This window comes from Brachycentrus maculatus, unplaced genomic scaffold (assembly GCF_059751285.1).
Source record: "Brachycentrus maculatus isolate JH-2025_06_01 unplaced genomic scaffold, ASM5975128v1 h1tg000244l, whole genome shotgun sequence".
In the NCBI taxonomy this organism is placed as follows: Eukaryota; Metazoa; Arthropoda; class Insecta; order Trichoptera; family Brachycentridae; genus Brachycentrus; species Brachycentrus maculatus.
The window spans coordinates 1900532-1927858 of NW_028280995.1; the positions used below are offsets into that span (position 1 = coordinate 1900532).

The following is a 27327-nucleotide window of genomic DNA, read 5'->3' on the forward strand; positions in this document are numbered from 1 at the left end:
AAAAAAACATTTCACCATGTATATATTTTTTTATAATGCAGTTGTTATGTTACACATTTTTGCGTTGATGTGCATGAAATAAATAGTAACAATCAATTGTCCACTGTCCCTTGTGTTTTTAGATATGAAGGGCTCAAGGTATTACACCATAAGCTGAAAACATCCAGGGGCGATTTGGCTACCATGTTTGGGGACTTGAAGAAAATCCGAGGATTCTCCGAAGACTGCAAGAAGAGCATATTACATCAGCTTTGTTGTGCGCTTATTCAAATTGCATCGGATGGAAGCGATCAAGAGGTATGAAACACACTTAAAATGTAACTAACTAACTAACCATCCCCAGGGGTAGGCAGAGAGAATAGAACGCCACACCAATCTGTTTTTGCAAACATTCTTCGCCTCTCATTCATGCATCTCCTCATACATACCCGCCAATTATTTTGTGAGTCATCCACTGACCGCCAAACGGTACAGACGTGTTTTGATATGCTAATAATAATAAATAAATTTGGATAACTTATGTAGCGCTATTTTCGTAAAATAATACCTCAAGGGCGCTTCACTGTGAATGAATTGGGGAAAATATTATTAGCAAACAAATGTGTTTTTAGTCTTTTTCTTAAGATCACTACTTATATTTCTAACCATTGGTGGAAGAGCATTCCACGCCGTCGGACCCGCAACAGCAAAGGCACGCTCGCCAAATTTAGTGTGTTGGTTGCGAGCTTGTAAGATCACTTTGCCCATTGCAGATGTTGTAGCCGATCGAAGCGTGAGACGTCTATCAACCAATTAATCTGGAATACACAACTCTTTTAGATACTCTGGACCCATATTGTGTATTTATACATGAGTAGGCAGAGTTTATACTCAACCCTTTCGGGAAAGCGTAACCAGTGCAGTTTGTGAAGTAGTGGGGTGATGTGGCTGAATTTAGAAATTCCAAAAATCAGTCTCTCTGCTGCGTTTACCACTGATTGCAGTCGAGTCATTTTATTGTTTGGTAGATAAATGCTCCGGGTTTAGCCTGCGATTAAGTACCGATACCATTAGTTCGGGTTTTACCCATCGCTCCACTGTGTTTCCTTAAATCGCTTTGTTTTTGGATCTCCTCAGTGACAATGTATATACCTAGTGGTATTCTGTAACTTAATTATGTAGTAATAATTCAGTAGGTTTGTGGACGCCTGCGGAAAAATGCCTATCAATATCCGCGTTGAGGCTCGCAAATGAGTTGTCCGCTATTCCTGATATTATGTATTTGTCACAAATAGACAATATTTTTGCAGTTAAAATTATGAGCAAAAAATGTCGTATTATGATTCATTCCAGATACATTTTGAATTTATTAAAAATTTTGCCTTCAATATAAACAATTTTGAAAAATAATATTCCATATAAATTTTTAAAATTTTTAGGTAGTTGAAATTTGAAATCGATACAGTGATTCAAAATTGTGAAAATTATTGCCAGTATTTAGGGTAGAAAAACCAATTAATCAGTGTTTGGTTGACTAGTCGCCTTTTTTTTATATAATATGTATAATAAAAACCATTATAATTAACTATTGATAATTATGAATTAAGAATGTATTTGTTGATTGCATGCATTTTTTGCTATTAGTATAAGTTTGCTTGGTTTTTAAGGTAAGTTTTTCAAAAATTCATTGGTAAATAAAGTGTTAATATTAATATTTTTTAAAGTCAATATATTCTCATGATGTATGATTTTTAAAATGGATCTAAAAAAATTGTTTTGTTTGTAGCCAAGTCTTTCAAAAATTCATGGGTAAATAATGAATTAATATTTTTATTATATAAATATATTAATATTTTTTTTCAAGACAATATATTCTATAATTAAAAAGTTACTTTGTTTTAAAATCACTATAAATATTTTATTATAACTTAATTGTAATGTTTACTGGTTTCAAAGCTAACCGCTTCTTTATCAAGACTGATTAATACTAATATGTAGTTTTATAATAAAATATGTATTAACATAAAATTTTAAAACAAAGTAACATTTTCATTATAAAATGGAAAATCACAAAGTTAGTGCTTCAAATATAAATTATATATATATCAATATATTCTCATTGTCTTTTGTATGATTTTTGTAAGATTGAACTAAAAAAATTGTTTTGTTTGCAGTCAAGTCTGCAAGCCTGCCGGTGCCTGGGAGAGTTGGGCGTCGCTGACTATCACACCCTGGTCCTGAAGCCCTCTATAGATCTGGAGTACATACTCGAGATGGATCCCTTGCAGTACTTGTCCTACACGGCCCTCGCGACCCTGCGAAACCTCTTCCACAATTCAAACCCGCACATTGTGAAAGCGGCTTCCAAGGCACTCACCTCTCTGCTTGGGTTCAAGGAAGGAATGTTTGCCTTAGGTGAGTTACAATTGATCCAATTTGGATTTTTTTATTCCACATGCCCAAACCATCTCAACACACCTTTCTTGATTTTATCCATAATGCTTATGTCAGCCTTATATTCTTTACATTTTTTGACATCTCAACATAAATGAAGAAGTCTAGATAAGCGATCACTTTACACACAAGCAACATTCCCAATTCTACCCATGATTGACAACCACACCACTCAATTTTTTTTTTGAAACACCTAGATATTTTAATCAATCTCGTGACACAGTACATATGGGTTCACAATAGACAACACACTAGACAAAAATATCGAAATCTTTTAGTACACAACCATGATACACGATTTACACACAACGAAGGTTTGATAGTCCCAAGAATTAACAAAAAATATGGGAGTTGAACACTGCAAAATATCGTTCCGAACATTTTTAATTTGTTGCCGACGGATGTTAGAGGTCAAAATAAAATATGGAAAAAAGGCAAAATAAAGGAATGGGTGAATGATCAAGAGTTGATTTTATTAAAATTTGTAAAATGTTTATATTCTTCATTTTTCTCTCTTTTTGTGTGTATATTAGTTAAAAATCGTTAAAAACAATAAAAAAATGTATTCAAAAAGAACTCCACCGACAAGACACACAAGGTGGCTTAGTGGGTCTCTGCAAAAAAAAAATGTTTAAAATTGTGATTTAAATAAATGTTTACAATTTATGTTAATAAAAAAATAACAATTATAAAAATAAAACATCTATGTTGGTTTAAATAAATAACCCCCAAGTGGTAAAGATAATCCAGATTTATTTGTTTATGATAACAAGTATTTGGACACACTTAAAATCTTACATTCTTTCCTTATATCACCATTTCAACATCTATCACACATTGTTTTGTCGCACACTCGACTGCATTCAGATTACTTTCATCCAATTATGCATCCATGCATGTTATTGTGAACTGCATATTGTAATGTGTAATAAATAATTACGCCCGGACTTCCAATGTTTGACTCTGATGAGATTTTTTTTCAATCCTAGATTTTTTAAATCAGCAACCTGAAGGGAAATTAATCCGAGAATTGCTGATGCCCTTTATCGGTCAAAAAAAGAGCTACATCAGTGCCAAAATCAAGGTGAACAATGACATGTTGAAGAGTTTGACGAGTCGACAAGACCTGTGGCACTGTCTGGACTACGTGGAACACTCTCATTGGATTGTCAATATGACATCGTCCATTCTTAAATGCTTTGCCGAACGGTATTGCTTCTTGCATAACTTCATTGAAATCTGCCACCTCAGTGTAAGTCAATTATATTTTAATTATTTAACTACCCGTAACCGGCTACGCGTTGCTGTGGCTCATTCTGATTAAATGAAAAAGTAAGAAAGTAGAAATAATATTTCTAATGTGTTTCATTTTACAATACTTGTGAAATAATGGAAATATAAAAAAATCTGTGTAACAATAATGCAATCGAAAACATTGAAAATGCTAAGCGACAGCAGCTGTCAAGAAGAATGTTGCTGGCCATGAGCAATATTAAGTATTGTGTGTGTGTGTGTGTGTGTTTTGCTGTCACCTTCAACAGATGTCTCCGCCATTGCTGGTTTTCTAAAGAGCATTTTTTTATCCTTCATCTGTTACAGTTTTATTTATAAGGTAGATTAAAATTTTATTTATAAGGTAGATAAAAATCAGTTTTTTTAATAAGGTAGGTTGGAGCGCTACGTGCAGCGCAGCCAAGGGATAACTGGAGAAGAGTCATTGCTTCTGCAAGGGTCACAGCCCTCAGCAATGATGATTAAGACGGAGAAGAAAGAGATTAAAATATACACCTTTCCAATATATTTATAAATATGCGTACAACTTTTTTTTTATTTCAGGTATCCTTCTCTGAGAAATTACTCCCTTGTCTTATGGGTTTGTTGCACTTGTATGGCAGTGATGAACAAATCAACAAAATACGAAGTAACATACAAATATTTTTTGACAATTATTATGAAGCTACTTTCGGTAAATCGAATAAGGAAGATAACAGTCATTTAAATCCCGGTACAAGCGGTACTAGTCATCACAAAACTGTCCCGAGCAAATTGTTTGCTAAGGAATCTGTGCAGTGCATGCTGGATCTTGTAAAGTTTGTTTCCATACAAAAGAAACATTATACCAATGTTATGTGAGTATTTTTAGTTTTACATATCGCTCACTCCTTTCAAGAACGTCATATATCAAAAATCGGCAATTTTCAGTTGTGCTTGTTTTCGGAATGCCCAGAAAATGTACTATATCCCAGCAAAAGCAACATATTTTTAACTTAATATTTACCCTCTACAAGGCAGAAAGTGAAGTTTTTGCATTTTAAATAAAAGGTATTGTTTAATTATTTTTTTAAAATAAACTTTATATTTTTCAAATGGAGAAAAAACATTCAGGTTTTACCTAAAGAGATCTCTAGATAGTAAAAAGTTCAATAAGTGGCTTGATATTTATTTTTAATACATTGTATTATATTTTTAAACTTTAAAGACGTTCTCCTGAAAAATCAAGTTTTATTTATATTTGTGACGTTCTTTAAAGGAATACAGGTAGAATAATACAGTTTTAAATTTAAAAAAAAAAAAAAATTATTGAGGCCCAGTAATCATTAACCCGCAACTTCATTTTCTTTAAACCCAGGTTTTTTTTCTAAATAAATGTATTGTTTTCAAAAAGAGTTATTGAAAGGTTAGGAGTTAAAAAGTAATTATAAAAAAAAAATTCAATATAGATTTAAAAAAACAAAATAAAATCCAATGTATATTTAAAAAAAAATTGATTGTGAAGAGATGTGCAGCTTATAGCGTAGCCAGATGCTTAATAAATTTTGTGGTTGTCGGTAAGGCCTTAAATATTATTATTTGTGGAATATTCCAGTAACTCCAGGCAAGGGGGAGATAGTCTACTTCCCCTGCAGTATTTGCCCATTTCCTGGGCAGCTGGTTCTACCGGGGCCCACTTTGCAGCCATTTACTACGGAGAGTTGTGGGGCATGTCATCTCCAGACCTACAACTGCCATCCGATCCTGACAAAATTTCTCTTTTGCCCGATGGAGAACACATCTTGACCATTCTAAGAAAGGTAACGACGGATTCCTGGATATAATAGTTGCAAAAAAATGTCCAACAAGCCTCATTTGTCTTAACATTGCATCAATTTTATGCAGCGCCCTATCCACCATTAGGTGCGGATAAGGGTCAGTAGTAACATTCATATTGTGACATATTCGCTCGCAATCGAAGTCATATACTGGACTCTGATAAGGTGAAGCTCCTAACACCAATATAGGTCGTGAGTTACATGACTCATGAAGGTATTGAGAGTGAGCTATGACACAGAGGGAGGTCACAATAGACCTAATATGGTCGCAGTGACAGGGGATGCAAGATCCCTTGACATCTTATAATAATTTTTTAAAAAGTTCATATTTTTATTTATATAGAATGTTTATAATTATTATCATTTTGAAGAGTTTATTTACTTACAATTCCATCTTTATTTATAGATTTGGCATTTAATTTGTAGACCTCCATTTTAATTTATATATTAAATGTTTAAATCAAACACTGATTTTCTGAGTGTACTAAATTGTATTTGTTGTTAAAATAAACATAAAAATAAATTTTGTGACAATTGTTTCACCTAGTTATGGCATTTTCAAACAATACAATTGTCACCATTTTTTTTAATCAATTAAATACAATAGAGTAGACTAAAAAAATCAGTGTTTGATTTTAACATTTAATTATTGACAGGCGCTGTGGCGTAGTGGGTAGACGCTCGACTGCGAAACTGGCATCGCGGGTTAGATTCCCGCTGATTGCAAATAAATTCATGAAAGATTTATTTTCAATAGGTCTGGGTGTTTGTGATGTATTTTTCACATTTACCTTCCCAACCCTTACTATTCTACCTGTAGACAAGCATCTAAAATAGACGCTTTGCGGGTTATCCTTTTTCAAAAAATATATGTAAATTTCATTCCTGTCACCAGAATTATCTGGCTATCGGTGACAGCGACGCCCTGAACGGCTGCGGCTCAGCCCACCTCCTCAACCCGGCGGAGAGGAGGAACTTCTACATGAGGATGGGATCCTTCACCGACGCCCTCCTCATGCAGGACCTCACTCTCTCTAACAACCCTACGGGAAACACCGATGCCGCAAACACTTCCTTTAATTTGTCTTCAGGTGAGATGAAGAATTGATACTTAGCTTTGTTTCATTACTATGTTTTCTATATATCAAAATACTTTTTTACTAACCTTACCCTCCCGGTAATATGTATTTATGTACTACAACTCGACTCGAAATGAAAAATCAATATAAAATATAATTGATACGGGCTCAGATTTTTTAATATCAGTTTTAAAATGCCATAAGAAGACGAAACAACTGTAAATTTTTTGTATGCTTTTAACAATAAATTACAATTTAGTTGACTCGATCAGTCTTTGATTTTAGCATTTTTGGAGGTCCTCACCAAAATGTTACATTTCCATTATAAATGATTTTAAGTAATCAGGAATTCTAGCTTATAAAATTGTTACGTTTTGGTGTGATTTAATTATTTCATATTGGTTTAACACAGGATTGGTCACGTTTTGTCGCAACTTTAATTAAGATTTCGATAGAATATAGTAAACAGAACAGATCTGCATTTAAATTATTTGTTTGTGCAATATTGGAAATGGAATTTTTTTGATATAAAAAAATATATACATATAAAGTTCACTACTTTCATCAACGTCATTTATCAAAAATTGTCAATTTTCAGTTGTCCATGTTTTTGGAATGCCCAGAAAATGTACTATATCCCAGCAAAAGCGGGATATATTATTTCTAACTTAATATTTACCCGCTACAGGGCAAAAGTGTTGTTTTTGCATTTTGAGGAAAAGGTATTGTTAAATTTTTTAAATATACTAAATATTTTTCAAATGGAGAAAAATTATTCAGATTTTACCTAAAAAGATCTGTTGCACAGTAAAAAGTTCAATCAGTGGCTTGGTATTTATTTTTAATACATTTGATTATATTTTTAAACTTTAAAAACAATCTCCTGAAAAATTAAGATTTTTTAGTAAATGACGTTGTTGAAAGGAGTGAGCGATATGTTCATTTATGTATCATTTAGTGTATCATTTATTTCTAGAAACAACTTCTGAATTGGATGTAATATCTGAGCGCAGTTTTGCTCGCTCTCTACAAACGTCTGGGTTATACCATTTGGCTGGAAAATATATGGATTCTTGCACTATAAAGTCTTCATTGGATGACTTGAAGTTTGAATGCTTCTGGAGACTCGGTAAACTAAATTTCTTGGCTTATTACGATTTTTCTTATGTAATGGTCCAAAAGTTCATGCGTTTTGTTTATTTAAGGCGATTGGAGTATTCAAGTTGATTCTGCGTATCTCAAGTCAAGAACTGCAAAAGGAGTCGATTGGAAGAAGGATTTGCAGTCAGATACTTACTGGCCGGCATATCAGTACATTTCCCTCAAAGATTCCATCACAAAGAACATGAGCGGTGTCGGTGTTTCACTGAACAATGGTTTAAGGGACGCCCGACAGTATGTTGTTTCGTATTGTATGAAAAATAGTTTGGAGAGCTGTCAAAGCGCTTATCAGCTTTCGGCGAAATTGCAAATTTTGCAAGAAATTGAGTATCTGGTGGCAGTAAGTATCGTTTTATCACTTTTTATTTAATTTATTACTTTCAGTAAAACTAGGGCACCATTTAAGACATTAGAATTTATATATACCTTCATTCATTGATTCGGCAGTCACTTTGTGGTAAAATCTATCCATTTTTAATCAATGTATTACTTAGTAAATACCACGCTTTTTTCGATGTATTCCGCATCGTTTTCAAACAACACAAATGATGCGGAATACATCGAAACACGTGTTACAGCAGATTTTAAGAAAAACTGGTATTTACTAAGTAATACATTAATTTAAAAAATTATATAAATATAAACCTGCTGAAACATGCTAACCGCTAATTTACGGAGGCGGACAAATGTCAAATGGCGGATAGAAATCCTGGGTTTGAGTGTTTTTTTCACTCTAATATTTATTTATACTACCCTGGACTGGTACATGAAGCACAGGATTAAACACCTTGCCTTCATGTACGTAACATTATAATGCTGTGTAAATATAATGCAGTGCCCTATGCACCATTGGGTTCTGGTAAGGGAAGAAGAATACATTCTTGTTTTTTCTTACCTGACATTGTCAACAATTTATTTTATCTGTTATAGATATCGAAAACCCCTTTTCCCTTATAAACTCATCTGTCAGATATATGTATATATTTTTAAATTTCATAAAAATATAGCATAATATAAATAAAGAAATTCTCTGACATCTGAAGTTTGTTTTTGAAAGCAATAGAAAATTTCCAATTCATAATCACTTGTAAAAAATAAGGGTATATAATATCTAATTGCTACCCTGTAAAGTAGCACGGCTGTCCAAACTTATCACAGTAAGGGACCCTTTTTTATAGTACTTTTTTTTTAGTTTTGGACTAAGTAGATTCTACTTCAACAAAAAAAAAAGTACTACAAAAAAATGTCCATTACTGTGTTTTGAGTTTGGACAGCGGAGCAGTTCAGCAGATCCAATTTTACCTCTTCAAAATTGGTTGGAACTGTCATTATTTCAAAGGTCAGCGTAACCAAGTTTCACTTGTATTGTTTTGGATAATGGTTTGCAGGTGAAGGCGGCCCAAAGTGAACATTCCGAAGATAACTATTCAGATTTAATAAGCAGTTGGTCCACTGAAGACATTTTACCATTTAGCGATTTCAAGCACGTGGAACCAATCTTGGCACAGAGGGTGGTCATTTTAGAGAACCTTTCTAAAGGGAGCTCTGCAACACAATTTCAACTATCTATAGCAGAGTTGCAGTTACAGTATGCAGGTGAATATAATACATACAGGGTCACCGAAAAATAATGCCCACATGTAAAAAAAACTATTAGAGGCAATTCAATGGTTTTGATCTCAAAATGTGCGGAAAAAGATTTTTTTAAATTCTCGCTCGCAAACGAAGTCACATCTTTGGAGGACCTCTACTGGACTCCGAGAAGGTGAAGCTCCTACCACAAAGACAGGTCATGAGTTACATGACACACGTAGGTCTTGGGAGTGAGCTGTTATACAGAGGGAGGTCACAATAGACCTAATATAAGGGATGCAAGACCCCTTGACCTCAAAAAAAAAAGGTTGGGACATCTTGGAGACCAGGCAATGGGGGCTCTTCTACCAATCCAGCCATTGGGAAAGCGCGCAGTGAATGCTTCGCGTACTTCGCAGAAGTTAGTGAGGTGGAGCCCTCCAAAACGAAACTTATATTCACCAGCTAGCACTCAGTAATAGAATAACCCGTTTATCATAAGAGTTTCGGTGCTTTAATTTTTTTTAAGTGAACAATGTTTTTAACCACTTAACAGCTGAATTTTAGCTAGAAAATTCATCAGTGCAGGAAATTATCACCAAATAACTTGAAATAGGACTACCCGAACACTGCTCGGGTTAGACAATAAAAACAAATATAGTAAATATAGCTGCTCAAATATAGTCCAAATATAGCTGCTCAAGTGCCACCAAGTTGGAATACAATTTGCCCGAGCAGCACTCGGACTCGTCAATGCAACACAAACTCCTTGCCTGAGTCACGCTCCCGATAAACTGGCAACTGGTTAATATATAAAAAAAAGCTGGATTTGTTTATTTATACTTTTTACTATCTCAGAGCTGGCGTTGTCTCACGGGTGGGTGCAGGCCGCCACCCGCTGGATCAACAGCGCCTCCCGCAGCGGGGCCGAGCTGCTCAAGTGCCGCTCCTCGTCCCGGGAGGACCGCCTGCGGCTGGACAAGGCGCGGGGGCTCATCCGGGTGGCCGAGGGCAAGGCGGCCTGGAGGAGCGGCCACTGCGACGTCGCCCTGCACCTCATCAAGACCCTCATCTCCGGGGGGAACAGCGGAGACAGCCTGCTCTACGCCAATGCGCTCAGGTAATCTAATACCTGGCACACTAACACATCACAAATAACTAGCCATCACGCCACTTAGGCAGAGAGAATAGAACACCACACCAATCTATATTTGCAAACAGTCTTCGTCTCTACCACATCTTTTTAATCACATCATTTAAAATATTTAAAATACTTGATCATACCAAGTTTTGCTCATTCTTCCTCTGTTTTTATTTAACTACATTTATAATTACATTAATGTTTTACTTATTAAATACCGCTATTTCTATTAAAGTAAAATAGTGGTATTTACTAAGTAAAGCATTAATTAAAAATGGATAGATTTTACCACAAAGTGCTGGCCAAATCAATTAATGAAAATAACTACATTTACCTTATGCATTTGTTTTACTGTTCTTTCTTCACTCATTCATTCCACATCTCCAAACCACTTTAACATAACTTTCTTAATTTTATCGATAATGCTTATCTCAGCCTTGTGTTCTTTCCTTATATGTATCACCATTCGTCTTAAGAGATCACATTTCGACTGTATTCAGTCTACTTTGATTCAATCTACTTTCGTTTGGCAACTCTCACTTCCATACAAGAAAATTCTAGATAAAAGTGACTAGGCGTTCATACAAAAGCAAGGTTTTACTTTACCCCTGTCCGTATCCAATAGTGCATTTGGTACACAGATTGTCAACTTGATTGTCAATTATATGAACGCAAGGTGTAGACTTTGCTCAAAATTCTTGGGTACAGAAGTGGAATATATTTGATGGGATACAGATGAAACTATTGATAGAGCTCACTCATGGTAAGGGACGTAACTGGTGCTGCATGTATCAAGATATAAAATTTTGTATTATATGTATTATAAAAATTCATAGAATAAAATCATTAAAATGTACACTAGAAAGAGAAAAGTTTTTTTTATGTAAATTATTTATTTGGCAGTCACCCAGTGAAAGGATGTTTCTGCCAGTGACAAGTATTATTTTTATTTACAAACAAAAAAATAATAGAAAATAATAATAGCAATTCATACAAAATTTCATAGTTTAAATGCGTTTAGCTTTATCATTTTAGAAATTATGCCCGCAATTCTAGAATTAGGTTCAGAAAAAAGGGTGGACTTGGTGGGGAGTTGGATTCCTGCCTGTGTCAAGCTATTTAGAAAGTTCTCCTTCTCTGTTGTCAACGGACACTGAAAGAACGTATGGTTCTGAAGAGAAAAATTAGTTAGCTAGTTATATTATTGTCTATTTTGATTTGATCTGGACACATGTGACTATAACATACTCAGTCATGTAAATGATTTTGTTTTTAAGATTGTACGGATCTTGGATGGTGGAAACGCGCAGCGAAAGTGCTATGGACATATTAGATAACTATTTGAACCGTTCTCTGGAAGTCCTGGGACCAAACGGGGATATGAAAGCTAAAATTGACGCTTATCTCACCATAGCCAGATTCTCAGACGGGGAATACAAGCAGGTAGGTACACACACCAATGCACTTATTATGCCACTCTTGCCATTCTGTTTTTTTTTCTTCAGAATATTATTTGTCTTCTTCATCTTCTTCTGTGCGTGTCGTATCAGGTCCCTCTGATGTTGACTATCACTCGAGAGTAATTGTCCTTGTCTCGGGCAACCCTAAACAGCGCCTCGACGGTTCTCTTATACATATTCTAATCTCGTATATTCTGAGGCCAGGAGATCTGTCTTCTGCCGACACCTCGTCGACCTTCTATTTTGCTTTTTACGATTAGGTGCAATATCTCATACTTCTCTCCTCTGAGCACATGCCCCAGATAGGACACCTTCCAGACTGATATCAGTCATTATCTGTCTTCCAATTCTTACTCTTTGGAATACATTCATGTTTACATTTGCATATTTTTTTTTTGCGAAGACCCACCAAGCCACCTCATGTATGTGTCTTGTCGGTGGAATATAGTTTTATCTAATATACACACAAGAAAAAAAAAACTTCTTTATACTATAGTTTACCCATTCCTTTATTTTGCATTTGCTCCATATTTTTGTTTGCCGTCTTGCCCACCAGCAACAAATTAAAAATGTTCGGAAATATGTTTTGAAGCATTCTACTTCCACATTTATTCTTTATTCTTGGGACCATCAACCCTTCTTTGTGGGTAAAGCGGGTACATAGTCGTGAAATGGAGGATTTTTATACTTATTAGTATTCATTGATCAACTATGATATATATCTATCCACAATGTTTCACGTACTGAAAAATATTTGATTTGGTTATATGTATAGCAATTTTAATGATGGTTCATTTTGTGTATCTAGATGGATACGTACATGAAGTCTGCCGCATTCGTCAATAAAATCAAGTGTATGGAAAGGTGCAAGGATACCGCTATTTCGCTACGGGAAAAACAACAACTTTCTAATAACACTCTTTCCAGGTATGTTTTTGGACTTAATCTATGCATATAATGGTCTTTTGTTAAAAGTCTTAACAGTAACAAGAATCAGTACATATATAGATTCCAGTTTACTTTACCAAAAGCGGGGCCGTGGATATACTGACGACCCTAGTGTATTTTGGCTGCTGAGCTGGGAGATTGTGTCGCAGTTTGTGCGTTTGCAAAGCTCGATTCCTCAATAATATTTACAAACAAATAAATTTAACAATTTTTTTGTGAATACATATACATAAAAAAATATAACTATTTGTTGTTTTTTTTTATTTTGTTAATTTGTTTATTTATGTTGCAAAGGGATGAGAGGAAGGCAATGTTTTTAAACAATGGACAAGGCAATATAGATGAAATTGAAATTCTCAACACTCAAACTGAAAGGGACCATTACCTTAAGCTGGCCGTCAGGTATGTCATTTTTTCGATAGTTTAAGTTTGATAAATAAATAATAATTCTTATATGTATTCAATAAAATGCGCAATGTCTGGAACTCGGTGCTTTACTCGACAAAAACCAAGTGTCGCCTCTTTAACACGCTGCCTAACAGCGCTGCTGTACGGGTGTGAGTCGTGGCACCTAACCAAAACTTGGAGCAAGAAACTGGAAAGTTTTGAAAATAGGTGCCTGATGCGAATACTGGGTGTAAAGTGGTATGACTTTGTCAGGAATGAGGAGAAAAACCCAACAGCCCCTCCTACTAGAAGTCCTGAAGAGGAGTTGGAACATGTCCTTAGAATGCCATCTGAGAGCATTAACCCCTCATGCCTCTTCTTTCAACCCTGAGGATTCTAACGCCCTGGAAGACCGCCGACGACTATACACAGCGGAACTTCGGAATGCCGGACTGACCTGGGTAAAAGCCAAGAGGATGGTGCGTGACAGTATGACTTGGAGATGTCTCGTGTTGGCCATAGGTGGACCTAGGGAGCGAACATGGGAAAAGAAGAAGAAGAAATCAATAATAATTATATCGCAACATTACAATGCCTACCTACGATTTTTACAGCCATAATTGTAGAAATTCTTATGGATTAAATCATGTATTAACATTTCCTCCTGCCGATGTTTCTGCCACCCTTGCTGGTGGCTTTTCAGCATGCCGTGTTCAATATTAATGGCATGTGACTTGGAGACATCTCGCATTAGCCATATGCTATACCTAGGGAGCGAACATGGAAAAAAGAATAATTGAATTGAATTGATTTCAATTGAACACACACCATGTGCTAAATTTTATTTATCGATGTTTTTTTCAGATGCTACTTATCCTCTCTGGCCACCGGTGAAGATAACAACCTGTGTGTGTTTCGTGTCATTTCGTTGTGGCTTGATAACCCGACTCTGGACTTGGACATCTCCGGGCGTTCCCTGGCCGAATTCTTCAAGTGCATTCCTTCTAGAAAATTCCTGCCCGTCATGCCTCAGCTGGCCCCCAGGATCAACTCTGTCAACGGGAAGCCGTACCAGGAGACCATCTACACTTTGATAGGTATAATATTACATTGCGTAATGAAGAATAATAATTTTTTTAGCGCCATTTCTCGTACTATGTATTTGAAACCGGACTTTTTAACACGTTAAACGCCAAGGGGGGGCACCGGTGACCTCGCCTGTGTTGGGCCGCAGCACCATGGGGGGCACCAGTGACTCAATCAAGAGCTATATTCAAAATGATTTAACTATGAAACCCATCAACAAATAAAAAAATTAAATAAACTAAATACACTATATGTATTATTAAAATGCGTAAATTACCGAAAAGTTTTTTTTGTGAATTTTAAAATTAATGTGTGTATCAAACACTAGGAAAGTAATTAATTTTTTTAAGTAGCTGAAAATGTGTTGCACTCTTTCATTGATTACATTAATTTACCCATATCTGCTTTCTATTTGGAGTACATACAGCCCACATGCTGCCTGAAAATTATTTTGTCACCTGCCAGCTCCCTTGCATCTTCTGAAGTTAAGTCTGCACCCTAAGTTCAGACGAGAACTGCCAACAAATTGTCAGCTATTAGGATCTATTTCTTCAATCGTACTCAGTCTAGAATCATTACTTTAATCATTTTATTTTTGGTGAAAGTGATATAATATAGCTACACGCAATTAAAAAAAATCTTGCAGAAAGGTGTCTGATTGAGCACCCCCACCACACACTGCCCGTCGTTCTGGCATTGAAGAATTCCAACAAAGATACAGAATTTCTCCAAGCTGCCAGCAAGTCTCAGATTCCTAATGGTAATTTTAATCTTATATATACATTCATGTACTTATTTTAAGTGACATTTTGCCCGCAATATTGTGTTGTATGTTTTTGTTTGGATTATAGAAGAACCATATATTGCTACCGCGAAAAAGATGCTGGATTCAGTTTCAAGAAGGGGAATCGAAAACCTGACTAATATTATCAAGCAAACGGATGCACTCAGTATAGGTAATAATTCTACCCTATAATGTTCATCCATTTTTAGGCAAAAATCGTCAACAATCACTGTCGTGACCTTTCTCTGTCCTTAGCAAGTTATGGCTCAAATCATGAACTTGTGTGAGAAAATGCTATCCATTTAAACTCTTGTGCTTAATTTTTTTTGTGTTATGCAGCATTTATAATTTTTAAAAAATTAGCCATGAATCCAGAATTTTTTAACAAAAATTTGGACTCACTCAAAAATATTGTGCAGAGTCTTTCTTTGAAATTATGTTATATTGATTTGTGCATTTAAAACTTTAGTATCATAAGCCGTTTCCCATTTGAAGCAGTCCCAGTAAATTAGGATTCTTCTGTATATTACGATGTTGTTCCATCTAGTTGGCAACACTGAGCAATAACCTCAAATTAACACTTTTTCCTGCCATAACATTATATGTATTAGGTTAGATTGTCCCGCTAACTGGTTAGGAACATTCATTTACAACAGCCCAATAGATAAGCTGATTCAGTGACTACAGTAGTAAGAAAGAGCTATTTATCGGCTCTGAGATTTAGAAACCCTTCTAATTAATTGTATTGTGTTGAAAACATTTCATTGTTTCATTGTCCTTGTGTAAATGCCACATTATAAACTGAAGAGAAAGGTCCCACAGTTAGTGTTTTAATTTTTTCTCAAAGGAAGATGGTGTAATATTGGGTGTATAGTTTTGATTACATTTTTTTTGTATTTGATTCCATAGCTCTCATCGGTTTTGCCAATTTGAAGATCGAAAATAAATCACCCGAATTGCCAGTACCAAAAAATGAACTCATTAGGAAACTAAAAGCGTTACCTCTTGCACTTGTACCTACAGTAACCATCCCTGTTAGGAAGGATGGAAACTATTCAGATATTCCGAGTAAGTAATTATTAATACATTTATTTAATTTCATCAGCAATAAATATCGTAATAATTTGTTTATATTTTTTTAGGTGTTGTTTCATTTTCGGATAAGTTTCTATTGGTAGGAGGAGTCAATGTTCCTAAAAAATTATCCTGCAGAGGATCTGACGGAGTTGAGAGACCTATGCTTGTTAAGGTAACAAATTATTATTGAATGATTATAATCAATGATATTTATCATAATATATCGTGGGTATACTGCCAAAAAAACGTTAACTCTAAAATTCCTGTTTTAGTCTTCTTCTTCTTTCTGTAGATCCTAGGGATCTGTTAGTGCCTCCGCATGTCGCTCTTGGGATGTTGACTCCCAGCTGTCTTTTCATCTTTTTGGAAGTCTGCCTGGGGGTCTGCGTTCTTCAGGGTTACCTTGAAGGGCGATACGTGGAAGTCTGTCTTCTGAAATTCTGTTTATATGTTCATTCTAGTATTGCATTTGTTGTCGGTGGGGACCTCAGTGTTTTAATGATCCCCAAAGACTGAATAAAATATCTGCTATTTTTTGTTGAATTTACTTTTAAAACCTCATAAATATGACATTTAAAAAGACTCGGTGTATTATTCCAGTTTATAGAACGCTGAAAACTTTATAATATAAAATTGCATATTTTCAAGTTAATGTTTTTTGCCAGTACACCTATGATATGTATATAACTCTTGGTCTACATGTTTTTTTTTTGTAAATTCTAATGTTAAATGTATGTTCAGGGTGAGGATGACATTCGACAAGATGCGGTGATGCAACAAGTATTCATCATAGTGAACCATCTATTGGCATCAGATCAGCAGACGAGGAGAAGACGGCTACTCATAAGGACTTATAAAGTAAGTCTGAGATACTACTACTATTACAACTTACTTCAGTCTTCTTCTTGTGTCCAGTATTGCCTTCCTCTTGGACTTCTGCAGTTCTCTGTTGGACGTGACTCTCTTCCAGTGCAGGCCCGCCACTTTCTTAACGTCATTGCACCATCTTGTCTAGGGCCTACCCACGCTTCTGCGTCCTGTTCTCGGCCTCCAGTCAAGCACCTTTTTTGTCCATCTATCCACGGACATACGTGCCACGTGACCTGCCCAGTTCCACTTTAGTTTTGCGATTTTTTGAGCGACATTTGTTACCTTGGTCATTTCCCTTATCCAAATATTCGTTTAGCATAAGATCGAGAGGTTATTTTTTAGTTAACCTCTTAAAAAAAACAGGTTTTTTAAAAATGTTTTTTTCAAAGTTTATTCATTATTCAAATGAAATATAACATTCTCAATATTATTAATATTTAAAACATTTACTTTGTGGTTAGTCATTTTTCCTTATTTATTTTTTTACAAAAATGTTAATAAAATTAGTAAATAACCACTCACCGTGAGTGGTTATATACTGATTTTATTAACATTTTTGTAAAAAAATAAATAAGTAGAAATACAACAAATTAAGCATATTTAATTTACAATTAGGTCTACTATATTTTTTACTAATTCATCGTGGAAAAAATAATTGGAAAATGAAACATTTGAATGATAAATGCGCGCGAGCGCGATTTGTTTAAAAGTATGAAGCGGTTAAATACTATGTGCTATCCATTCATAAATATTAACTCAGAACGGATAACAAATCCAATTTTTTGTTTTTTTTTTGCAATAATTATTATATTTTAATAAAAGGTAATACACAATTTTTTTACTCTTTACCTATGACTTCAATTCTTGTCATTAATTTATGTTTTAATTCAACATTAACACAATTAAAAAACACTTACAAATGTAAATAGCACTGATAGTACACTATTAAGGTAAGTTTTTATCATATCATCTCATTCTTCTTCTTTTGGTTTGTCTCTTTGTACTGGTTACGTCAAAGAAAAAGAGATAGGGATAAAAATAAGCTTATAATGTTTCACACAACACAGGTGTACCAACCTCACGCTTATTGAATTTTTCAGGTGGTAGCCCTGTCGCGGCGCAGCGGTGTGATCGAGTGGTGTTCGGGGACAGAGCCACTGGGGCGCTTGCTGGTGGGGGCCGACGGGGCGGGCGGGGCGCACGGTCGCCTGCGCCCGCGGGACATGTCCTCGCGGGAGGCGCGCCGCCACATGGACGCCGCGCGCCCCCTGTCCAACGAGGACAAGCTGCGCGTCTTCAAGAAGATCCTCGCCAAGCTGAAGCCCGTCTTCCACCACTTCTTCTTCGAGAGCTTTCTCCTGCCCGCCGTGTGGTATGAACGGAGACTGGCGTACACTCACAGGTGAACCTATCCTATTGTAGTGATTATTAACACATTGTTTGCGAGAAACGCTTAAAAGCGTCTTTTATACTGTTGGTAGAAAGCTGGAGACACTTACAAGCGTTATATTTGCTCTTTTTTTATGTAATAACCCGCAAAGCCTCTACTTTTAGAGACTTGTCTGCAGGTAGGATAGTAATGATAGAAAAGGTAAATATGAAAAATATATCACTAATACCCAGACTAATTGAGAATAAATCTTTCTTGAATTTATTTGTATTTGGCGGGAGTAGAACCTGCGACACCAGTTTCGCAGTCAATATAATGCTCTTTAGTATAATGTATGTACTACATTCTGCCCATGATTGAAGATCTGGACCACTAGATTTTTGGAACTTATAAATATATTCAATATCCAAGCACCCACCCCCACATAGAAGTTATAGGTGACATATATTGATGCAACATGACTTTTGAAACTATTAAAATATTAGGAGGCATCCAAAGAAAAATTTCTCGTTGTGACCAGTTTTACCAATTTTTTTAATTTTCTCACTTCCGAAGCATATAATCGGGGCCAATTCTCATATCTACTTTCTAATTTCTAGTAAGAAGATTTTCGGGATTTTTTTTTAAATAGCTTTTTAAAATTCTTATATTATTTTATTATCAATTACTAAATTTCCTTTGCTGTAAGAATGGTCTATTTTTGTCAGTCTTATTTTCAAATCAATATTTTTTTTGGCAAAGCACCCAAAATTAAGTGATTCATGGTCAATAAAATTAATTGCTACAAAAACAATAAAAAAATCCGATAGTAAAAATATATTTGCCGGAAGCACCAATTCTCTTGTTGCGTATTCTGTAAAAATCTCTTTGTTTCGTGTTTTTGCTTATCATTTGATTGTATCCGCAGTGTGGCAACATCATCAATGATAGGATATATCCTAGGACTTGGAGATCGTCACGTACAAAACATCCTCATTGATAAATCTACAGCGGAAGTTATCCATATTGATTTTGGTAAGTACAATATTGGCTTTTAATTTTTGTTTCAGTAAAAATGGGTTCTGTTAATTTAAGCTTTATTGCATTTTTCCAGGAATTGCATTTGAGCAAGGCAGAGTTCAACCCACTCCCGAAACTGTTCCTTTCCGTCTCACTCAGGATATGGTGGCCGGAATGGGACTAGCCGGAGTTGAAGGCGTCTTCAGAAGGTTTACTGTGATTTCAAATTATAGGGAATTTCCCATTTTCCAAAAGTCCTGTTTGTATTTGAGTAATAGAATTTGATTCAATAATTAAGGTCATCATTCTGACAACTTGATTTCTGCTTTATAACTTACTGCACCATTTGAAAATAAAAATATGGTGCATACTGATATTTTTTTAATATTTTTTTTTTAATGTTTTTATTTTATTTTTTGTTTTAATATAAAACTATTGATACTATTTTTTTGACAAATATCCTTTAACTCAAAATCGTAACTTTACCTAAAATAACTCAAAATCTGTATAGGTATGTTGGTGTTTTTACCCACTATCAGCGTCTCCAATTAGTAAAAGTGTTGCCAAAAAAAAATTGATTTTAATTGAAATATAATTTTTTTTTAAATAACCAAAACCATTGTTCATAATTGATTTTAATTACTGATTTAATTCAACACTTTTATGATTTTTGTCAACAAGTAATACTAATTATGTATTTATTTTATGATTAAACGAACTTTTAAAAATAAATTAAATAGCTCCCAGCCGCATATTTTACATTTCTAATTAAATTAACGGTAGTAACCATGAACACAACATTGCTTTTGTGTGAAATGTGTGCAAATGAATGCAATGCAATGACGACTGTACATAAGTCAATATTTTTGACGCAATAAAAATTAAGGAAGATACGATGTGATGAGAAATAGATTAGTTTGAAATGAGTCACTTTTGATCACAATTAATATGTACTTATCATTATTTATTATTGCAGATGCTGCGAAAAGACTATGGACGTATTGAAAACTAATCAAGAGACTTTACTAACCATTTTAGAAGTGCTACTCTGTGATCCCCTCTATATGTGGACCATTAGTCCTCTCCAAGCGTATAGCAAGCAAGATCTTCCTACACCATCACTTTCTAATTACAATAATACTGGTACCATCCTTTTTTTTCAGTATTTAATTATTTTTCACAATATTGACACGAGGAGTAATGTTGTGTTATCTTGATTGTTAATTTCATAATGGCAAGATGTAATTAACACTCTTTAGATCACTCCAGATCACTCGAATAAAAAATATTATTTCACAGCCTACTACATATAATGTTGCCATAATGTGAATTCCAGAGGCCACCGGGTCAGGAAGCGAGGCGGAGCGCGCCCTGTTGCGCGTCCGCAACAAACTGGAGGGCGTGGAGTTTGGTAGCGCCCTCGCGACACCCGGCCAGGTTGCCCGACTGCTGCAGCAGGCCACGGATCACAATAATCTCTCCAGACTATTCCCCGGATGGCAACCTTACCTTTAAAATAAGTCTACCTATAATTGTACCTGAGAAAAAGTTGTTGATTTTTTTTTTTATGTTTTACAAATTGATGTTTGATTTTATTTTGCTGTGACATTCCAGTGACTTGATTATATTCTAATTTTATTTGTGTTATGTTGTTAAATTATCCTTAACCCGTTTTTTCTGCTGAGAAAAGATTTTTTTTAACTACAATGAAGCAATTTAAGTTGAAAATATGTTTCATGGAGAAATATCATTTCGCTATCGGAAATTGCATTTCTTTACTGTTTTATGTTGTGTTCAGTATTAATTGTTTAATATTAATCACTGTCTAATAGACTCACAATATGTCTCCTATATGAAAAAAGTGTCAGTGAATGGTAACACTAACTAGGAAAATGTGATTTGATGTCTAATTCAAAATGAAATAATAAATTCTCTCTAACCCTTATTCGCACCCAATGGTGCATAGGGCACTGCATCGTGAGAAGCAGTGTTATCTTGATTATTAAATACACAAAGGAAAGGTGATCAGCCTTCCGCTTCAGGTATCAGTCCAGGGTTATATTAAAAAAATATTATACTGAAAAATCAATATTCATTTTGACCCTCTTGGGAATCTAACCCGGCACCTCCAGCAAGGTAGCCTAGCGCGCTAACCACTACACTATGGAGGCGGACAATTATAAATTAATCGTTTCTAATAATAATAAAAATATATATACATTTCTATAGATGAATTGTATCTCATTTCTGCAACAGATTCATATTTTGGACATTTCCATTTTCGTACTATTTTCGTCAATATTTTTCTATGTTAAGCGATCATTATATTAAATTTATAAAAAGTCTCAAATTATTTTAATTTACTTTATTTTTTTATCACATTTCTACAGTAATTATACAATAACAATACATTTAAAATAAGTATAAAAATTAAAATAGAAAATATTTGACATTCTTTTGCGAAAAAAAAAGTCAGATATTCCTGAAGTGTTTTTGAATATTACACTTAAAATTATTATCTTATGAATTTTTTTGTTTGTTTTTTGTTTGATAAAATGATTACTGATAATTTAAAAGTAAAATTATTATTACCAATTAACAAAAGTGAAAATTAAAACTTAATGTATTTTGAATAAAATAAACAATGAAAGTATTCCTGTGTTAATTATTCCAATATCCCACAGCACAGAATGATATAAAGTTGTGTCTGAAATTAACCTTTAATATTTTTCATAATGTTGACAAATTACAAAGAAAAGTTATAATTATAACAATTTTACATTCATCAACGAGATAAATATTTATTGGATTACATATATATTTTGCCAAAAAAACATTTTTTTTGCATAAATAAAATGTATGATTTTCAATATTTAAAGAGCACATATGTAATTACATTTTTACATTTTTAGCATAACAGTTATAAGGCCTTAAGCAAAACGACTCGTAGATTGTGAATGAATTATAATATAACATATGTTTTTTTTAATACTATATAAAAATAAAATATATATTTTCCTGGAATTTAAAAGCACCACATGTTTCAACATTTTATTGTGGTGCAAAATATATGGATGGCTTATTCATAGGCAGATCTTTGCATTGTAAATTTGATTTACACGCTTTATTTTTTTTTTTTTTATTAATCCATAAGGTGAATAATCAAGTACTAACAACTAAAAATCTAAATGCACAAGCAGTGCTTTTTTACGATTCTAAAAATTACATTAAACTTAACGTTATTAACATAATTGTTTTTGTTACATTCATTGAATTTTATCTTCAGTTAATTGATGCGGTTGTTCTGTAGAAAGCTAACACTATTGAAATTCTACTCTACATTAGCTGAGCTTTGTACAAAATATGCATAAATAAGTATTGTCACAAAATACACCATTTTTAAGTATAAAACCATATAAATGTAGCAAAATTGTTGAAAATACTAAGAAATCTTGAAATGTGTCTGAAACAGTGATTTGGTATATGAATCTAGAGATTCTAATCAAAGAGAATAAATCTGCCATACTTAACGGAGAGGGAATATCTGCGTTAAAACCAAATGGTAGAATAAATCATTCATCCATGCGTGCAATATTATAACTTCTTGCTTTATATTGTAAGCCTGTAACGCAGCATTTTGGATTTAAACTCAGAATTAAACCTTGAAGTACGATTTATTGATTTGTGATTGAGATTTCCTCATCATGTTTGATAATTATGCTCAAAATAGTTTCCTTTTTTAGTCATTCTTTTAAATATCAATATCCTCTCAGCGATTTAGTACGGCAGAGATGTGAACAAAAATGGGCTTACTCAGTCAACCAATCACATTCTATTGTCATGACATGCATCAGTCATTTAATCCAAATAGCAAATAAAACATTATTTCCTTTGTTGAATCTCAATATTTTAACATAAATGCAAAGTTTCTTTTTTAATGAGATTAAAACTCGTAGGCATTATGCGGTGAATTTATTTTGAAGCGTATATATATTTAGTTGGATGTTTATTTGAAGTTCATGAGACCGGATGCTTTTCCCAAAAGGTTGGCGGCTCCATCGGCTCCTGCCTCCGTTGTTTTTTGTGTTGCTGCAGAAATTCCAGACACCAACTGTAATCATTAAAAAGAAAATCATATTTTTGCTTTTAAAAAAAATTTAAACATGAAATATAATCTAATGTTTTGTTCGGTAAAACTGGTTTAGTCTTTAAAATGGTACTTTCTATTCTATTATCAAGATTGACTGTACTTTTATTGGAAGTAAAAATTACTGGACAAAAATTGTTTGTACTGTACATTTTGGTAAAAAAAGTCTTTATTAAATTGGGCTTCAAAGACAGTTTCGGTATAAATAGACCTTACGTTAGGTGTTGAAAAGAGGTTAATTATTATTTTTTTAAATACATATTAGTGTGCAAATACCTGATCTCTCTTTTCATCGGCGTACTTCTCAGCATCCTTGAGCTTGGAGTCCACTAGGTTGCTGGCGCTGCGGAGACCAGCATCAGCCGCCTCCTCCACCTGATGCAGGCCCTGATCGATGGCTCCTGTCACCGCGTTGCTGGCTTGCTCTGCCGCCTTGCTTGCCGCCCTCTTGCCTTCTTCCATTGCGTTGTCTGAAATACACCATTTTATAGTGATTTTGAACAAAATATGCAATACAATAACTATATTTAAATATTAGTAACTGTGTTTAACTTGATTGTCAATTACATAAAATGTGCTCTAAAATCTTGGGTACAGGAGTGGAATGCACTTGATAGAATATAGTAGTATTAGAGGAGAAACAGTAGCAGTAACCTACGTACAAACTGAAGGTGTACGAGTTATTTGAGGAAAAAGGTCCCTTATACTATTTGTACCATAATTTCAAATAATATCCCTAGATTAGCCAGCTGCTAACCAAATACGTATGTCATATGCCCGTAGGGGTCATAAAGTAATAAAATAAAACCCTTATCCGCACCCCAATGGTGCATAGGGCACTGCGTCATATAAACGCAGTGTTATCTTGATCGTTTACACATGAAGGAAAGGTGATCAGCCCTCCGCTTCAGGTACCAGTCCAGGATAATATTGAATAAATATGACAGTGAAAAAATCACTTCTATAGGGGTCATAAAGACTCTTCAAAAAAAACTTTACCCTACCAATAATGTTAACGAAACTAAACAGAAACTAAGTAAGGTATGTTATTTTTCAATCTTTGTAGTATGTATAATTGTATATCAGCATTTTCACAATTTTCACATTGATCCCCAATGTCAATTGGAGTGTCGTTTACTATCTAAATAAAGTTTTTTCTTTAAATAACTTCTAGTCTCTCATGTAAAATTTGCATTTTATAAAAGTGCGCAGACTCACTGGCAGCCTTTTTGGCCTCTGCTGCAGCAGCTTCCGCGGCCTTCCGGGCTGTCTCCTTGGCATCCTCTGCGGCCTTCAAGGCGCTGTCCTTAGCTGCCTGAGCGGCCATCTTGGCGTCTTCGGCTGCCTTCTTGGTGTGGTCTACTGTTTGGTTTATTGTGTCTATAAAAACAATAAAGAGCTGTTAATTATGGATATTTTAATGACACTCGGGTAATGAAAATTAACGACAGTCATTAAGATTCTGTTAATATTCAGTGCAGAAAATGTTTTGTATTGCAAATTCATCGGTTAACATTTTCAAAACTGAAATCACCCATGGAAAATGATGAAGTAAAAGATTTATTTTATTTTTTTAAATAGCTATCCAAATATGTTATTTCATTGTGATATTTTGATAAAAATACAATAATCTTATAATTTGCGGACTTTCATGGGTTTGTGAAAGTTTACTTTCAAAGTAAACTTTCGCAATTGGTGTCCACTTATCATGTAAACAATAGAATTTTTGTAGTACATAATTAGAAAAACGGATAAGAATAGGTACGAGGTAGATAATCATAAATCCAAAATCGTCCAATGTTCAAGAGACAATTAATATATTTTTTTTTACTGCTAGTTATTAAAAAATTCAAAATAACATTATTGAACAAAATTTTACCATGTTAATAATTTTATACTTTCTAAATTGGCATATATCGCTCACTCCTTTCAAGAACGTCATAAATCAAAAAACTTGATTTTTCAGGAGAACGTTTTTAAAGTTTAAAAATATAATACATTGTATTAAAAATAAATATCAAGCCACTTATTGAACTTTTCACTGTGCAACAGATCTTTTTAGGTAAAACCTGAAGGTTTTTTCTCCATTTGAAAAACATTTAGTTTATTTTTAAAAAAATTATACAATACTTTTTCTTCAAAATGCAAAAACAACACTTTCTGCCCTGTAGCGGGTATATATTAAGTTAAAAATATGCCGCTTTTGCTGGGATATAGTACATTTTCTGGGCATTCCGAAAACATGCACAACTGAAAATTGTCGATTTTTGATTTATGACGTTCTTGAAAGGAGTGAGCGATATATATTTTTTAAAATCACATTTTTGTCTCTCCTGACAAAAATGAGTAATAAGTTATCAAGGTCAGAGTTAAACAACCATTAATCCAAAACATTTATTTAAATAAATGATTGTTTAACATAGGTATCTGCAATTTAACAAGGCCAGGATTTAAAGGTAATCATGCAATTTGACATGTCAAAAGTCTCATAAATTCGAATGAGCCTTGATGAGGTGTTCCATTTGGAAGTTTCAACCAGACAAATATATAAAGAAAGAAAAATTAAATATACTTATTAGATATTAATTGTAAAATTAATATGGAATAATAATAGGTTATCACAATTATTAAGGTCAGACATTAGGGTCATGTATTATTATCACAATGTTACCAGACATGTCGGTATGTCATTTTTAATGTTTTATTACAAATAATTTATACAACAGGGATAGCCAATCTTTTAGGCACAAGGAGTTAATGTTAATTTAAAAAGAAATAGTTTATCAATAATTACTTTTATTTCTACTTACTTTTAGTGTCATCTACAGCCTTTCTTGTACTATCTACGGCAGCTGTTGCAGCTTGTCTCGTATCATCCAGAGCTTTCCTTCCATCATCAATAGCCTGAAATTCATATTTATATGTGAATTTAAAGGTAATTCAGATAATTATTGAATATTTTTCGATTAAAATAAAAGTTGGAATTAATTCTAGGGCTCCAATTACAAAAACTGCATACTAAGGGTTTAATGATGTAGAAAAAATAAAATGTATAGTATATTTCATTTGAATTGAGGTAATGAAATGGAATTGGAATGGTGTAAGGACCATAGCACCTGAGCATTTACTAAATCTTCTTCAAATCCTTATCCCCACCCGATGGTGCATAGGGCACTGCATTATATAAACGCAGTGTTATCATGATCGTTAACACATGAATAAAGGGTGATCAGCCCTCCCCTTCAGGTACCAGTCCACGATATTATTGAATAAATATTAAAGTGAAAAAATCACTTATATTTATTTTACCCCCCCCCCCCTGGGATTTAAACTCGGGACCTCTAGTGCGGTAGCCGAGCGTGCTGACCATCACACTACGGAGGCAGACTGTTTTTTTATTTACTAAATACACAATAAAATAATTACCCAATTAATACACAATTAATAATTAATTAAGTACCTTTGAAGTGGCATTTTTGGCATCCTCCGCTGCTAAACTAACTTTGCCGAATTCCTTGTCCAGGGCATCGATGGCAGAATGTTTACTGTCGGCAGCTGAAATGTTCAATATTTTATTTTATTCGTCATTCATCTCATTTGTGACTTGAAATAAAACATTTTATTATATTTTTATACTGGAGCGGTGCCAAGCGGTTCTGGATATTAAACATGAATGTCAGATTGGCCGTTTTTTAAATATATGT

At 34.1% G+C, this 27327-nt stretch overlaps 2 protein-coding genes across 2 annotated transcripts in view; one reads left to right on the plus strand and one right to left on the minus strand.

The window, feature by feature from the left end:
* The window catches only part of tefu (Serine/threonine-protein kinase tefu), a 38950-nt gene extending 16935 nt beyond the window's left edge, over positions 1 to 22015 (plus strand). Inside the window, exons 14-37 of the mRNA XM_088265352.1 lie at positions 123 to 297; positions 2154 to 2394; positions 3423 to 3685; positions 4270 to 4562; positions 5300 to 5504; positions 6418 to 6613; positions 7578 to 7730; positions 7807 to 8102; positions 9151 to 9358; positions 10193 to 10454; positions 11753 to 11918; positions 12744 to 12862; positions 13178 to 13285; positions 14135 to 14367; positions 15003 to 15116; positions 15208 to 15312; positions 16050 to 16208; positions 16283 to 16389; positions 16959 to 17075; positions 18188 to 18489; positions 19385 to 19491; positions 19571 to 19685; positions 20453 to 20619; positions 20813 to 22015. Of these exons, the coding sequence (XP_088121478.1) occupies positions 123 to 297; positions 2154 to 2394; positions 3423 to 3685; positions 4270 to 4562; positions 5300 to 5504; positions 6418 to 6613; positions 7578 to 7730; positions 7807 to 8102; positions 9151 to 9358; positions 10193 to 10454; positions 11753 to 11918; positions 12744 to 12862; positions 13178 to 13285; positions 14135 to 14367; positions 15003 to 15116; positions 15208 to 15312; positions 16050 to 16208; positions 16283 to 16389; positions 16959 to 17075; positions 18188 to 18489; positions 19385 to 19491; positions 19571 to 19685; positions 20453 to 20619; positions 20813 to 20991 (4390 nt within the window). The 3' untranslated portion in view covers positions 20992 to 22015. The remainder of the gene's footprint in view (positions 1 to 122; positions 298 to 2153; positions 2395 to 3422; positions 3686 to 4269; positions 4563 to 5299; positions 5505 to 6417; positions 6614 to 7577; positions 7731 to 7806; positions 8103 to 9150; positions 9359 to 10192; positions 10455 to 11752; positions 11919 to 12743; positions 12863 to 13177; positions 13286 to 14134; positions 14368 to 15002; positions 15117 to 15207; positions 15313 to 16049; positions 16209 to 16282; positions 16390 to 16958; positions 17076 to 18187; positions 18490 to 19384; positions 19492 to 19570; positions 19686 to 20452; positions 20620 to 20812) is intronic.
* The window catches only part of LOC148306308 (uncharacterized), a 34710-nt gene continuing 29209 nt past the window's right edge, over positions 21827 to 27327 (minus strand). Inside the window, exons 3-7 of the mRNA XM_088265353.1 lie at positions 27084 to 27178; positions 26434 to 26527; positions 24842 to 25003; positions 23900 to 24093; positions 21827 to 23587 (exon numbers count right to left, since the gene is read on the minus strand). Of these exons, the coding sequence (XP_088121479.1) occupies positions 23483 to 23587; positions 23900 to 24093; positions 24842 to 25003; positions 26434 to 26527; positions 27084 to 27178 (650 nt within the window). The 3' untranslated portion in view covers positions 21827 to 23482. The remainder of the gene's footprint in view (positions 23588 to 23899; positions 24094 to 24841; positions 25004 to 26433; positions 26528 to 27083; positions 27179 to 27327) is intronic.